Source organism: Geotrypetes seraphini, chromosome 8, assembly GCF_902459505.1.
Source record: "Geotrypetes seraphini chromosome 8, aGeoSer1.1, whole genome shotgun sequence".
Lineage (NCBI taxonomy): Eukaryota > Metazoa > Chordata > Amphibia > Gymnophiona > Dermophiidae > Geotrypetes > Geotrypetes seraphini.
This window is the reverse complement of record NC_047091.1, coordinates 27,041,035-27,055,236: the sequence shown is the minus strand read 5'-3', so window position 1 is coordinate 27,055,236 and position 14,202 is coordinate 27,041,035. Positions and strand designations below refer to the sequence as shown.

Genomic DNA, 14,202 nt, shown 5'->3' with positions numbered 1-14,202 from the left:
TCAATTTTTCCCCTTTTTCCATGTAGTCCTTTTTGCTTCCTATCAGTTTACCGTAGGACTTTGTAATATCCTGAGGTTTCCTATCCTTAGTGGTATGTCTAAGCTGTTCCTTCTCTAAACGCCTTTCAGCCTTTGTAACTTCTTGCAGTCGTTGCCTGTCTATCAGTTTGTAATTCTCCCTTTCCTAAAAGGTACAAAGCAGGTGCAACATGACTATGGCACGAACAGATGGTTTCTCATTGGAACCCCATGTGAACATTTTGCTGAATGTTTGCATAAAAGGTTTCTTGCCTTGAAGTTCCCTTGTAAATGTATTCTGATACAGGAGGGGAAGCTGACTTCGGTCATTCATGGATATCTTACTCTGGAGGAATTTCCAAGTCCCTTTGCTCTTGTCAGGAGGATGTTTTACCTGGGAACGGTGAAAAGAGGTTTTTGCTGCTATGTCTAGGACTGTTGGATTTAGTTTTCCTGTTTGTATTTAGCTATTCAATTGAACTTCAGTTTTCATGTAACATCTTTTTTATATTTCTTCTTGTTATGATTTAGGTAGGCTAATATTGCTGGGTATGTTTTCATTATTATAGTGAAAATAAAGATTGCGAACATTTTGCTGAGAGGACAGGGTGGAGATAGTGCATTGGCTGTGCAGGTGGGTAGACTAGAGATGGGTTTAATGGTCTTTATTTCTGTAATTCAAACAATATGTGTGGAACACTTTATATTGTATATAATGTGATTAAAACAGAGGAAAAAGGACCTCAAAAAACCCCAGGATCATAAACAATAAAGTTATAACCAAACGGGGTTAGGTTTTCATCACCGGTCCAAAACCCCTGTGTGAACTATTTAAAATATTTTTTTACTTGTTTTTATAATGCAATATGTGATATATAATGATATTTAAATATTGTGATTTAAAATCTCTCAAATTGCTAAAGAGCAAGTTAAAGCTGGCAGATTTGTTTTCAGGCTTTCTATAATGTGAAATAGACCAAGCACTTATCTTAATAGCCCAACGGAGGCCCAACCGTTTCGCTCAACGGGCTTCTTCAGGGGTAACGATAAGAAATACGGTGCCGGTACACACTTTGCTCAAAATTTCTTAAAAAAAAGAGAGAGAAAGATAAAGAACATTATATCAATGTTTTTACGACAAATAAGGACATATTCATTTTGATAACGTAATGATATTATGACTGCTGATGCTACATGTTAGAATATTCTGTTAATGAACCAAATAGAACCGCAAGCATCAAAACAAACAATACAATGCAAATATTATTTAATAAAATGTATAACTTGCCTGCGGTATAGCTGCGAGTTATTTTGCCAGCAACAATTGTAAAACAAGATGGCGCCCGAATTTAAACAGGACGCCGAGATTTTTTAACCAATCAAATTCTTGAATGACGTCAAGAATGATGACGCTGTATATACTTGACTCTGAGAAAATTTTAAAGGTAAACTAACGTCTGTATTCAAACAAGACGCTAAGACATTGTTAACTTATCTAATTGACAGTACATATGTTTAAAAGTGTATGATTACAAAAAAATATATTTTGAATCAGTCAAAAAGACTGAAAACATAATAAAGAAAAATTAAATCTGAAAACCCATATTGCAACTTTCACAATTAAAACTGAAAAAATTATATGTAAGGACAAAAAACAGGAATAAAAAATATAAATGGTTGAAGACTGATGTTGTATATGAAGACAAAATCATAAAAAAGCATGCCATTCAATATGGCTATTGAGTCCTTGGGGTTCTAATGTATGTAATCTCGAGATCCACAGTTGTTCACGGCGTAATAATTGCTTATTGCGATCTCCCCTTGCAGATTTCGGAATATGATCAATCACCCAACATTTGAACTGATGGAATTTATGGTAAAATTCTGAACAATGGGCAACCAAGGGTGCTTCAGTTCTTGTCCTTTTAAAATTAGAGCGATGTTCAGTTAATCTGATCTTGAGACTTCTAATGGTCTTCCCAACATAAAGTTTATTGCAGGGACATAACAAAAGATAAACGATATAGGTACTATTACAATTGCTAAAAAAATGTGTAGTGTAAAGTTTATTGTCAAATGGATTGATAAAATGATCGGATTGCAACATGATCTCGCAGTTTAAGCAATGACCACATTTATAATGACCCTTTAAAATAGATGTCTTTGATGTGGTAGTCTTCAATTCTGACGGGCTCAACAGCTCTTTAAGATTCTTCCCCCGGGAGTATGAACTGCGGAGAGAAGTGTTCTTGAATACATGTAATGTTTGCATAATATTCCAATGCTTTTTGATAGCACGCACAATTCTAGGACTGGCATTATTGTATTTAGAGACAAAAGTGCAAATATCTTGAGAATCATGATGTTTTGATGAGGGACTAAATAATAAAGTACGGTTGTTAAATTTAGCCCTCTTATATGCTGACTTTAAATTTTTATTATTGTATCCTCGTCTGATGAATTTGTCCTTTAACAATTTTGATTGAATTTCAAAGTCCTGATTCGTGCTGCAGATGCGTTTATATCGTAAAAATTGTGAATATGGTAAACTGGATATACAGCCCGATGGTATGACAACTTGTAGAATGTAGAAGAGAATTTCGATCAGTAGTTTTATGATGTACCTTGGAGATGAAACCTTGTCTGACTTGGTTGATGTTGACGTCTAAAAAATTGATGTTAGAATATGAATAGGTATAGGTGAATTGGATGTGATCATTACATGTGTTCAACCATTGAAAAAAAGTCAGAAACTCTACCAGACCACAAAAGAAAAATATCATCAATGTATCGATGCCAGGATTTGATCTTGGAAACAAACGGAGATGACCAAATCCATTCAATCAGTTTTAATTGTGAAAGTTGCAATATGGGTTTTCAGATTTAATTTTTCTTTATTATCATGTTTTCAGTCTTATTGACTGATTCAAAATATATTTTTTTCTAATCATACACCTTTAAACATATGTACTATCAATTAGATAAGTTAACAATGTCTTAGCGTCTTGTTTGAATACAGACGTTAGTTTACCTTTAAAATTTTCTCAGAGTCAAGTATATACAGCGTCATCATTCTTGACGTCATTCAAGAATTTGATTGGTTAAAAAATCTCGGCGTCCTGTTTAAATTCGGGCGCCATCTTGTTTTACAATTGTTGCTGGCAAAATAACTCGCAGCTATACCGCAGGCAAGTTATACATTTTATTAAATAATATTTGCATTGTATTGTTTGTTTTGATGCTTGCGGTTCTATTTGGTTCATTAACAGAATATTCTAACATGTAGCATCAGCAGTCATAATATCATTACGTTATCAAAATGAATATGTCCTTATTTGTCGTAAAAACATTGATATAATGTTCTTTATCTTTCTCTCTCTTTTTTTTAAGAAATTTTGAGCAAAGTGTGTACCGGCACCGTATTTCTTATCGTTACCCCTGAAGAAGCCCGTTGAGCGAAACGGTTGGGCCTCCGTTGGGCTATTAAGATAAGTGCTTGGTCTATTTCACATTATAGAAAGCCTGAAAACAAATCTGCCGGCTTTAACTTGCTCTTTAGCAATTTGAGAGATTTTAAATCACAATATTTAAATATCATTATATATCACATATTGCATTATAAAAACAAGTAAAAAAATATTTTAAATAGTTCACACAGGGGTTTTGGACCGGTGATGAAAACCTAACCCCGTTTGGTTATAACTTTATTGTTTATGATCCTGGGGTTTTTTGAGGTCCTTTTTCCTCTGTTTTAATCACATTATATACAACTAGTGTTTAAGCCCGTTAGATTAACGGGTGCTAGATGACCGCCTTTCCTGCTTTTAAACCTGGGCAGAGGCAGAGCCGGGGCGGGAGGGAGTGACGGTGGAAGAGCAATTTCAAAGTCTTGGAAGTGGCGGCTCCTTGACCAATCTGTGCTTACAACGTCCCCACACTCGCGGTCTGGCTGGCTCCCCCACCAAAGCCCTTCACAATGGCAGCCCCTCCCTCATCCGTCCCCACGTCCCAAGCCTCTCCGAAGGCCGGCTCCCACGAAAATGGTACCCCTCTGTCCAAAGCCGCCGCGGCAGCCTCCCTCAAAACACATTTCAAATCTGACATATTGTAATCACAAAACAGAAAATAAAATTATTTTTCTTACCTTTTGTTGTCTGGTCATTATTCATATCATGTAGGGGTCCCAGGCTATGGTTGGCTTTTGATAACTCGCTTGCCAGGGCCCCTTCTTTCTTCTTCCCTCCCTCCATCCCTGCAGCTGAAGACAGGCACCTCCCCCCAGTGGTCTGAGACAGGAGGGAGCAGTTAGGAGAGGCTCTGAGGGCAAAGAGGGGCTCAACAGCGCCCAACCACCTTTCCTTCCCTCCCTCCATCAGGTGCAGTGAATCCACCAATGTTAAAAGGATCCGCGTCGAAATCGGAGGCCTGCCACTGCCGTAGCACGTTCCCTTCTGCCTTGGTCCCGCCCCTTCTCTGACATATGGGACCGCGGCAGAGGGAACGTGTTACGGTGGTGGCAGGGCTCCAATTTCAAAGCAGCTGCTTTTAACATAGACGGAGCTGAACTGACGTGATGGAGGAAGGGAAGGAACGGTGGGGCAAATTTCGGCAACGGCAGGAATTGTTTGGTGGGCCAAGCACCGGTTTCTTTAGGCAGCCCCGGTTGTTTGCTTGGATTCAATGTGAGCCGGGTGAGGAAGGCCGCCACAGGGGGACAACAATGGCGCTTATGCTCAAGCCCCCGACGCAGCTCCTCTCTCGATCTGGTGTGGTTCGAGAGAGGAGTCGTGGCGGCGGCTTGAGCATAAGCGCCATTGTTGTCCCCCTACCTAGCGGCGAGGCTGCGGCGGCCTTCCTCACCCAGCTCTCACGGCTGGTGGCCGGCGAACCCTAATGCTGACATTGAATCCAAGTAAACAACCGGGGCTGCCTAAAGAAACATAGTAATCATATTCTGTTCTGAAAGCCCCCGCAGCTCCTAGGCGGTTGAGGGGGGAAGGTTGTGCTCGGAGTTGCTAGGCTGCAGCGGATGTGTGAGTTGCGAGTGTGGGGCCTATAGTGGCGTGAGGTGGAGAGCAGGCTGTGGTGACGTAGTAGGCGCGCATGCGCACTCGTGTTTCTGCAACGGGATCAGGGAACACGATTTTTTTAGTGCGCATGCGCGTCCTACCATTTTATTATATTAGATATAAAGTGTTCCACACATATTGTTTGAGTTACTCATTTTTTGGACACTTATAAGAGTTTCCACCTATTTTTCAGTGTACTTTATTTCTGTAAGGCATTTTTGCCCAGTTTTTATAGCCAAAAAAAACAGCAAGGACTGCTCTAGAGCAGTGACCTTCATTAATGTTTAAGTCAGGGCCATTTTGGAGCCAAGTGAAGTCACAGCACTGCTGACCACTGTATGTCAATGACATTCACCCCACGAGTCCACCTTCAGGCTGTTTATTGAGCAGATCCCCTAGGAGGTGCCTTTTCCTTCCCCCTTTCTGTTATGAACTTGATAGAGAGGCCGAGAGTATCACAAGAAAAGCCAGAATGAATTTCAGAGGACACCAGATGGAAGGAATCTCTGACAATCTAGATGTTAGAAACACTCTGAAGGAAAGAGAAAGATGTGACACCGTCATAAAAAAGCAATTCATGTGAATAAGCTCTCTGCAGCTTTGAATGAAGAGGTAATTGACACTCTGAGTAGCCAACTTGGGAAGCACAATTACAAATACAAGAATGTTTTTATCAAAAGGGATTGCTGGGGAGATTATGAAATCTTAGCACGGCCTGGCAGAAAGAGCTCCATTATAAGGTAACAGGAGCCCAGCTAAAAAGTGACTGAGAGAAATGCAGCATAAGATGTATATGAGGAATTATGTCTTGGCGCATGGATGAGTACAAAGTGTAAACTACAGCTACATCAGACCATATATTTTACCTTTGTCCTTCAGCAGTTTTGAAGAGCTGTGTGTCAGTGTTGTCTTTGGCATGGTTGTATCTGTAGGTTATCACCTGCAAAATTGTGAGCCTTAAAGTTAAATAGCTGAATGAGAAAATTAAATAAAAGAAGAGAGAGAATCAATTCTTGAGGATAATAGAAGGTTTGGGAATGGAGCCAGAAAAGAAAACCTGCCTAAATCGATCTGTGGGAAAGGAAGTGAACCAATGTAGAACTTGACCAGAAATCCCAACTGAAGCCAACCTAGAAAAAAGTAAAGAATGACTGACCAAATTAAAAGCTGCCGTAAGATCCAATAAAATAAGAAGGGCATTGCCCTGCTGAAAGCTAAATGAATATCAGTGAGACAAACATAAATGTAGTTCTTTATCATCCGTTCAGACCAGCACAAACGGATGGATTTATGCTCTGCCAGCAGGTGGAGACTGAGACACATTGACTTCTTGCTGTGCAGTCCCATTTACAATCGGTCTGTTCTTAGGCTCCAGCAGGTGGAGCTGGTAAGCCTGTGCAGTCTTCTGGTTAGTTAGGGCCTGTTGGATCTGAATACTGGCCTTTTTATTGTCCTTTTTTACAGTCCAGACTGAGCTTGGGGGACACTTTCAGAGGTCTGTCTGACCTCGGGGGTGCCTCACTCAATTGGTCGAGTACCTCTCCCCCATTTCCCCTACCTCCCCAAATTTTAATTAGAGGTGCCACAATCAGGCAAAGACTACAGCTTTGAGAGCCTGTGAGGTCTGCTCCTTTGTTAGTTCAAGTTTTTATTAAAAAAAAAAAAAAAAGGCCTGTGGAAGTGCCGGTCTGAAAGGAAGCCTTTGATTGTTCTTAATTTGCTAACCGGCACTTAGTTTTTCCTCCTTAGCGGTTTACAATGAACACTTTAAAGAAATTGGAAAAGTGCTCATTGTGCTCCCACTGAGCGATTCATGCGCTGGCATCTGCACGAAGTGCTCTGGCTGCTGCTAGGGCGAATCCTCGTTTGATTCAGGGGCCAGTGTGCAGGGTTCCCCTTTGTACGTGCACTGTTCATCAGCTGTAAGCAGTGGGGAGGCCCAGGCTTCCCCTACCACCCACACAGGGATGTCCCCAGGTGGCAGTCAGGGAGCTCAGGTTTTCTTTACCGCTGATAGTGCTGGGAATTCCCTTACTGCTATAGCTGATGCTGCCTGCAGTTCTGCTTTAGCGGCTGGGCCCATTCAGTCCTCTTTGCCGCTACATACATTGGGGGAGGTTTTTTTCAGCAGACTTTCCGTTGGTTTTGGCAGAAAGCTCTGCCATTTTACTTGTGGCCTCAGGTGACCTCCCTCCTGTTTTAGAAAGACAGTAACAGGTCTCGGGTGTTTCTTTTTCACTGGCAGTGTGTGTCCTTTTGACGGGGGGGGGGGTGTTAGTCATGTACAAGGCTTACTTGCAGGCAGCTGGGAGTTCTGCTTCTTCCCTGGGGTCTCCGGTTCTTTGGGGGTGTCTCTCCCTTTGACATCTGCCCCATCCAGCTCCCCCGCCTCCATCCAAGCATCCATGGGTTCAAGTTTCAAGTTCACCAGGAACAACTGCAGGAGCTTTTTCTTCAGGTGTCTTCCGTTTTGCGCTTTGAGGAAGAAGATTGGGTTGTGGACCTTCTTTGAGGGAATCAGTCAGCTTCCTGTTTTTTTCCTATGCATCAGTTGTCGTTAGAGGTAATGTTTGTCAGCCATGTGCAGCATGTGAATTGCTGACTGTGCATCCCTGCAATGAGAGCCCCTGAAGGTAGGAGTGAGTGTGGCTTGAGCAAGTAAGGGAGAGAGGGGACATGATATGGGACAAAGTGAGAAAGTAGGGGGGAGGAGCACGTTGAGACATGGGAGGAGCACAATTTTGGGACAAAGGCAGGGGGGCATGAACTCGGGACACAGAAGGAAGGGAGGGGGCATGAACATGAAACACGGAAGGGGCACTAACTTGGGACATAGGAGGGAGGGAATAGAAAGGGAGAATTGTTGGACATGGGTGTGAGTGAGAGGCAAAGAGATGGTGCACATGGGGAAAGGAAAATTGGGTATAGAATGAGGTAGAAGATACATGGGGAATAGAAGGATGAGGGAGAAATGTTGACTAATGGTGGTGGAGAGGGAACACAGGGACAGATTGAAGGGGATGCAAGGAATATTGGACATAGTGATGGAGGGAGAGATATAATAACTTTATTCTTTATTCTTATATACCGCCAACAATCTTGCGACTTCTAGGCGGTTTACAATGAAGAGAAACTGTACAGACAGCGAATTACAGAGTATAGCAATGAACATCTAGTGATTACATTACATTAGTGATTTCTATTCCTCCAATACCTTGCAGTTCAGATATGACATTGGGCTAGAGAGGGGTAATGGAAGGAGAAGTGGGCACTGGTGAAAAATGCTGCACATGCTCCAGGAGATGGAGACAGGGAGAAATGTTGGATGTGGCAGTAGAGGGGGTGGGAGAGATGCCTGGATCTCTCAAGACAGATGGACAGTGAGAGAGAGGGAGACATGTTGCTAATAGGGGTGGAGGAGAGAGGAAGAAAAGTTGGACTTATGGAGGGACAGAGAGAGATGTTGGTTGGGGAAGGTAATGAGGTCTGGAGGAGAGGAAGAGTGCAGGAGGCAGAAAAAAAAGACTTATTGGATGCACAGTCAGAAGGAAGTGCAACCAGAGTCTCATGAAATTACCAGACAGCAAAGGTAGGAAAAATGATTTTATTTTCAATTTAGTGATCAAAATGTGTCAGTTTTGAGAATTTATATCTGCTGCCTATATTTTGCTCTATATTTGTCTATTTTTCTATAGTTGTTACTGAGGCAACATTGCATATTTTAAAGTCATTTGCCTTGACCTTTTTGGAAAAATAAAATAAATGATGATTAACATTTTCTGTGCTTACAGTGTGCTTTTGTGGGTTTTTTTAATATTACCATTATGTAGTAATAAGATTATATTGTGTGTATATGAAAAATAGATGGAAGAAATTGCATTACAATTAGTATGAGGGTGGGGTCTGGGCTGGGGCTGAGCTTGGGTGGGGGTACTTGGTTGCTATTTGTTAGACTAGGGGGTACTTGGCTTGAAGAAGTTGATAAACACTGATTTAATGGATCAGATGAGGAATTTTTCAAGATTGGTCTGACAGCAGCAATCTTTCACGGAGAAGGGATTGCATCAGTAATCAAACTAGCGTTAATCATAGCCATAGCTGCCATGCTGCTTGTATTACTATTACTTAAAAATTAATAACAGTTTAAAAAATCTAGTTGCTTGCATAAGGAGTCCATCAAGATGATTTTAAATAGTATAATTTAAGCAATCCCTGTGTTCCTCGTGTACAGTCAGGGGGTGGATAATTGGCTAAAATCCAGGGTTCAAATCCCTCTAATGCTCCCATGACCTTGAGCAGATCACTTAACCCTCCAATTGCCTCGGATACAATTAAATTACGAGCCTTCTCAGTACCAAGGAATACCTACTGTACCCGAATGTAACTTGCCTTGGCTTTAAAAAGTGAGCGAGACTCATACAAAATGGTAAACCCTTAAAGCACCCAAACGTGCCTGAATGTATAGACATACTGTCAGGATGGCTTTTTTTTTCCTTATTTATTTTTATAATTATGGTGGACTCACTGTAGCTGAAAATGTCACATCTGGTGTTTTAGGAAGAATTTTTTTTAAATGAAACCACCACACATATTGATCAGTAACAGGAGAAGTACAACAGTTTTGTATTTCTGGACATGTCACTTAAACCCCCATTGCCCCAGGTACATTAGATAGATTGTGAGCCCACCAGGACAGACAGGGAAAATGCTTGAAGTACCTGTATGTAAAACTACAAATAGGTGGTGTACAAGTCCCAGTCCTTTCCCTTTTCTTAAGGTGATGAGTAAAATATACTTGTTTATTGGACTAACTTAATCTATGTTTCATTCAATTGATCTCTTTCAGTATATTTGACTCCCATCACTGCTTTCTTGGCTGATGGTTTTAGTTTTTATATCATATTTATTGATTTTTCCAGTGATTATATACCATAATAAAATACATACTTTGACAAGAACAACTTAGTAAAGCTATCCACGTTGGTTCTTCACGGAAGCTTTAAGTAATGTAACAAATAACATTTGAAACTGAACAACCCACATCCCCCCACCCCCCGAGAGCTCCAGCATCATAACTTCAATAGGATACTATGTGCTCAGTGTCAAACCTTCCCAAATAGCTGACCAGATTTCTTTATACTGTTCCATAGTCAAGGTGACCCTTGCTAAACATCCAAATATTCCATTTTCAGCAATGTAAACATTTCATTTCTCCATAAGGTGAAAGTGGGGGTATCAGATTGTCTCCAATATAAAAGAATACATTTTTTCACTAATGCCTTATGCATTTTCTCGCTAACTCCTTATGCAGCGATGCATTCCACCCCCCAAAAAACCAGACCCAATAGCCTTGCATGAGAAAATAAAAAGACATCCGTTATTAACCACTTATCCTTTCTAAAACTTTAGCCACTTTCTGGGAAAATGCTTGAGGTACCTGAGTTTGGTTGTATAACTACAAAAAGGCGGTTTACAAATCCCAATCCCTTTCGGCTAGTTTGTAGATAAAACACCACTATTTCCCCTGTGTTTCTCCTTAGTCTTGAATAAAGCAGAATGGTTGCTCTGTTTCCCATAAATTGTACATTATCCCGCCAGGCAATGTACGTTTCTGCTGTAGCAGTGAAAAAGTTCTATTTACCTCTAGACACACGTCTTGAATTTGAACAGTTCCTCTCCTCTTAGCCTCCATAGCTGGCCCAGTGGCTGCTGATTCAAAACCACCTCACTGTTCTGCTCCCTGCCTCCTTTTCCTAGCAGTTACCCTGTCCCTCCTCCTCACTTATTCCTGCAGTTTTAAGGAGGGGAAGAGCTGATGCCAGAGGCGAGTGTAGAGCTTCCCAGTATCTTCACCACCCCCACCCAAGTGATGCAGTGTGGAGTCTGTCCAGTTCCTTTTGGTCGCTTTCCTTACTGCAGTGTGGATGCTTTTGGGACAGAGTGAGTTTCCAAGTTTAATCTATATTTGATATACCTACCATCAGCAAATATCTGATTGGTCACCTCCATTCCACCGAAAGTCCAACTTGAGATGGCGGTGATTCTGCAGAAGTGTTCCCTGGAGGGGAGGGAGGTGTCCTGGCTCTCAACTTAGGTTACATGCACTGCAGGGAACCGGGGACTTTTGCAGTGGGTATGTTAGAACAGGGGCAAAAAGCAGCTGCAAATGAAAGCTTGGCTGGTTCTCATTCAGGTGGAAGCCCAAAAGGAGCAGGACCATAAAATGAGAAGATCGGTAGTACGGTTTTGTTAGTCTTTGTCTGTGCCCTTCTTGTTTTGAAAGTTCTGCTGTTAAATGCAGTATTACAATGTGGCCAACCTGCACTAGCCCTAAAAACAATACATATCTGAGAGCAGCAACAGCTTGTGTCCCTGCGATCTCCATAACATTTACCTGGCCAGTCTGCTTAGGACTTTAGTAACATTATGACAGTTCTTCTCTGGCCGTTGATACAGGAAAACTTTGCTTTGATTATATTATATAGAGTTTATTTGAAGTCGTTTACCAAACATCCTGTCCCGTTTTGTGAGCTCAGTGGCAGCCACAGGATTTGACGACCATATTGCGGTGTTTTTTCAGGATGACGTTGTTGTTGTTGTCATAGTAAAGGACAGAGGTGGCACTCAGTTTGGTGGGGGCACAGCAAGCTTTGGGGACACTGTCTGGCTTCATCAAATGGACCTGCGGAGGCATACAGCATTCTCTGTCACTGTTTGGTAAGAAGAGCTGCACAGCTAGAGCCACCGAGACTCCCTCCAAACACCCAGTCTGGAAAATTAAGCACTAAGCTAGCATTGCTTTGTCACAGACCTAACATAAAGTACTGGTTGAATACGTGGTGGTGTTCGATGGTCAGTCACCAGCAGTAGAGGATGACATTTCTCTCTGTCCTCATCTGCACAAGCCTCAAACACATTAAATTCATAAGTGTTGTGCAGATGAAGACACAGCTCGCGGGGGCAAGGACAAATTCTCTAGCCAACAGTACCTGCTTTCTAGGTCTCTTCATTGCTGCCACTTAATTAGATTGTGGCACTGAAAAGACATAGTTTAAGCACCACGAAAAGCAGATAATTGTCGCTCTTGGCCATTTGCCTCTAAGTCATCCACCTCGGTCTGTCTGTGGTTTTAGCATGTAGTTCCAAAAATAGTTTCACATCTGATGGACATATTTTTAGCTTTAGGAAGAGAGTAAAAACCTTTATTTAAATAGCTTATTGATTATCTCTGCTGTTTGATTATTGTGTGTGCCACAAATATGTATTTTTATATAGTTCATTGTATGTAACTGTTACTTGCTGAGAAGTGGGCTATAACTGTTATCTATAAATTTTAATACTCAAATTCCTTAAGCTGTGAGGTAAAGCCTTCATCTATCTTTTCCACTTTTTCATAGTTGGTGGGTTCTTATAAATTGCTTACGCCTGCCTTACCTTCTTAACTCATACAACTGACAGCAATTACATTTTCAGGTCAGAACAGTGTATCTGTCTACAAGCTAAAACCCAAGATTGTTTTCCCATAAAACTTAAGGCTCAAGCTGCTGTGTGTGTGTGAAAAATTTTACTGAAGCTTCCAAGTAGAATAGCAAGCATCCCCTGCTGCTCAAGCACTGAAAAGGCTGTGCGAGGCAGTAAGAAGAGAGCATTTCTGACTCCCAAAGGAACCCTCTTTGGTAGGGTTCAGGTACTATGGTGAGACTGAAATCATACTCCACAGACCCTGGCATAGAAGGATGGAAGAAGAATCCCATTTGGAGACATCGCTTCCAAACCAACCAAGGAAAGAAACACTGCATCAGTTTTAAAGCAATAGCTAAATGGTAAACAAGGGCATTCTTTTTCTTTTTATTAATCTAGAAAGCTTAATGTTTTATTAGACTAACCCAACAGCGCCTATAACCGTCTTTCCACTTCAGTCTTGAGTCAAAGCCCTAGCATAGGCTTGGATCCTGATTCTTTGCCTAGTGTAAGACCTGGCTATTAATTGAGGTGTGTGGTTTTCACTAAGGATAGGGAGATTTATAATCCAAAATGAAAGAAACAGCAACATGCTCTCTGGCGCCAGCAGGACGAGGATTGCATCCTTTTGTACTTACCAAGGATTGCAGGATGGCGTGATTGGTTGCATTCATGCAGGAGTCCAATGGAAAAGCACATTCCCCTTCACAGTAGTAGGCAGAATATCCCTGAGGAGCGATCACCCAGTCCTAAAGACACATATTACTACTTTTACTTCATCTTATTATGCATTTTGCCTTTTTTTTGGGGTGGGGGGGTGGGGAGGGGTTGACAGAATTTTGAGGAAGGGAATAGGAGTGATTATAACAGAAATTAATAACAGAAGTGTTCTTTAGCATCTCTTCAGACCGGCACAGAAATGGATGGGTTTATGCTCCTCTGCCAGCAGGTGGAGACTGAGACACTAACTTTTGGCTACAGTACAAGTGGGCTGTGCAGTCCCTATTGCACTCAGTCTTTTCTCAGTCTCCAGCAGGTGGAGTGGTAAGATTGTGCAGTCTGCTGAGGTTAGTTTTGGACCTGTTGGATCTTATTTAGTGAATCTAGTCCCTTTTGCTGTCTGTACAGAGCTTGGGGGACCCTCTTAGGGGTCCTAAAGACCTCAGTGGTGCCACACTCGGAAGGGTTGAATCCCTCCTCCCCCTTTTCCCCACCTCCCCAGGTTTTCTGAATTTAGAGGAGCCTCAACTGTATGCCTAGCCACCTGTATGGCACAAACTACAGTTTAGAATGCCACTGGGATCTGCTCTCTTGAGACAGTTAACTGTGTGAAGTTAAAAAAAAAAAGAAGATATAAGAGATAAAAGAAGAATAAAGTGGTCCTGAGGCTGCCGTTTTTGTACAGTGTTGTACGTGGGTTTTTGGCACATTCAGTATGAGCACTTAAAAAAAGCAGCACAAGTGCGTTTTATGTGAGCACTGAGCGGCGGATGCAGCTGGCGGGTGCAATAAGTGTTCCGACTGCCTCGAGGGGGACCCAGCTTCGGGTGTCAGGCTCCCTTTCATGCACGCACTGCTTGTCTGCAGGAGGCAATGGTGACGTCTGGGCCTCTCCTTCCACACATGGGGTTTCCTCATCTTCTGGTGGTCTGGA

General features: G+C 41.9%; 1 protein-coding gene across 1 annotated transcript in view; it reads right to left on the bottom strand.

Annotated features, from left to right (window-relative positions):
* Window positions 1-10,146: 10,146 nt before the first annotated feature.
* The window catches only part of LOC117364459 (bone morphogenetic protein 8A-like), a 42,932-nt gene continuing 38,876 nt past the window's right edge, over window positions 10,147-14,202 (bottom strand). Inside the window, exons 6-7 of the mRNA XM_033953655.1 lie at window positions 13,187-13,297; window positions 10,147-11,769 (exon numbers count right to left, since the gene is read on the bottom strand). Coding sequence (XP_033809546.1) covers window positions 11,620-11,769; window positions 13,187-13,297 — 261 coding nt within the window. The 3' untranslated portion in view covers window positions 10,147-11,619. The remainder of the gene's footprint in view (window positions 11,770-13,186; window positions 13,298-14,202) is intronic.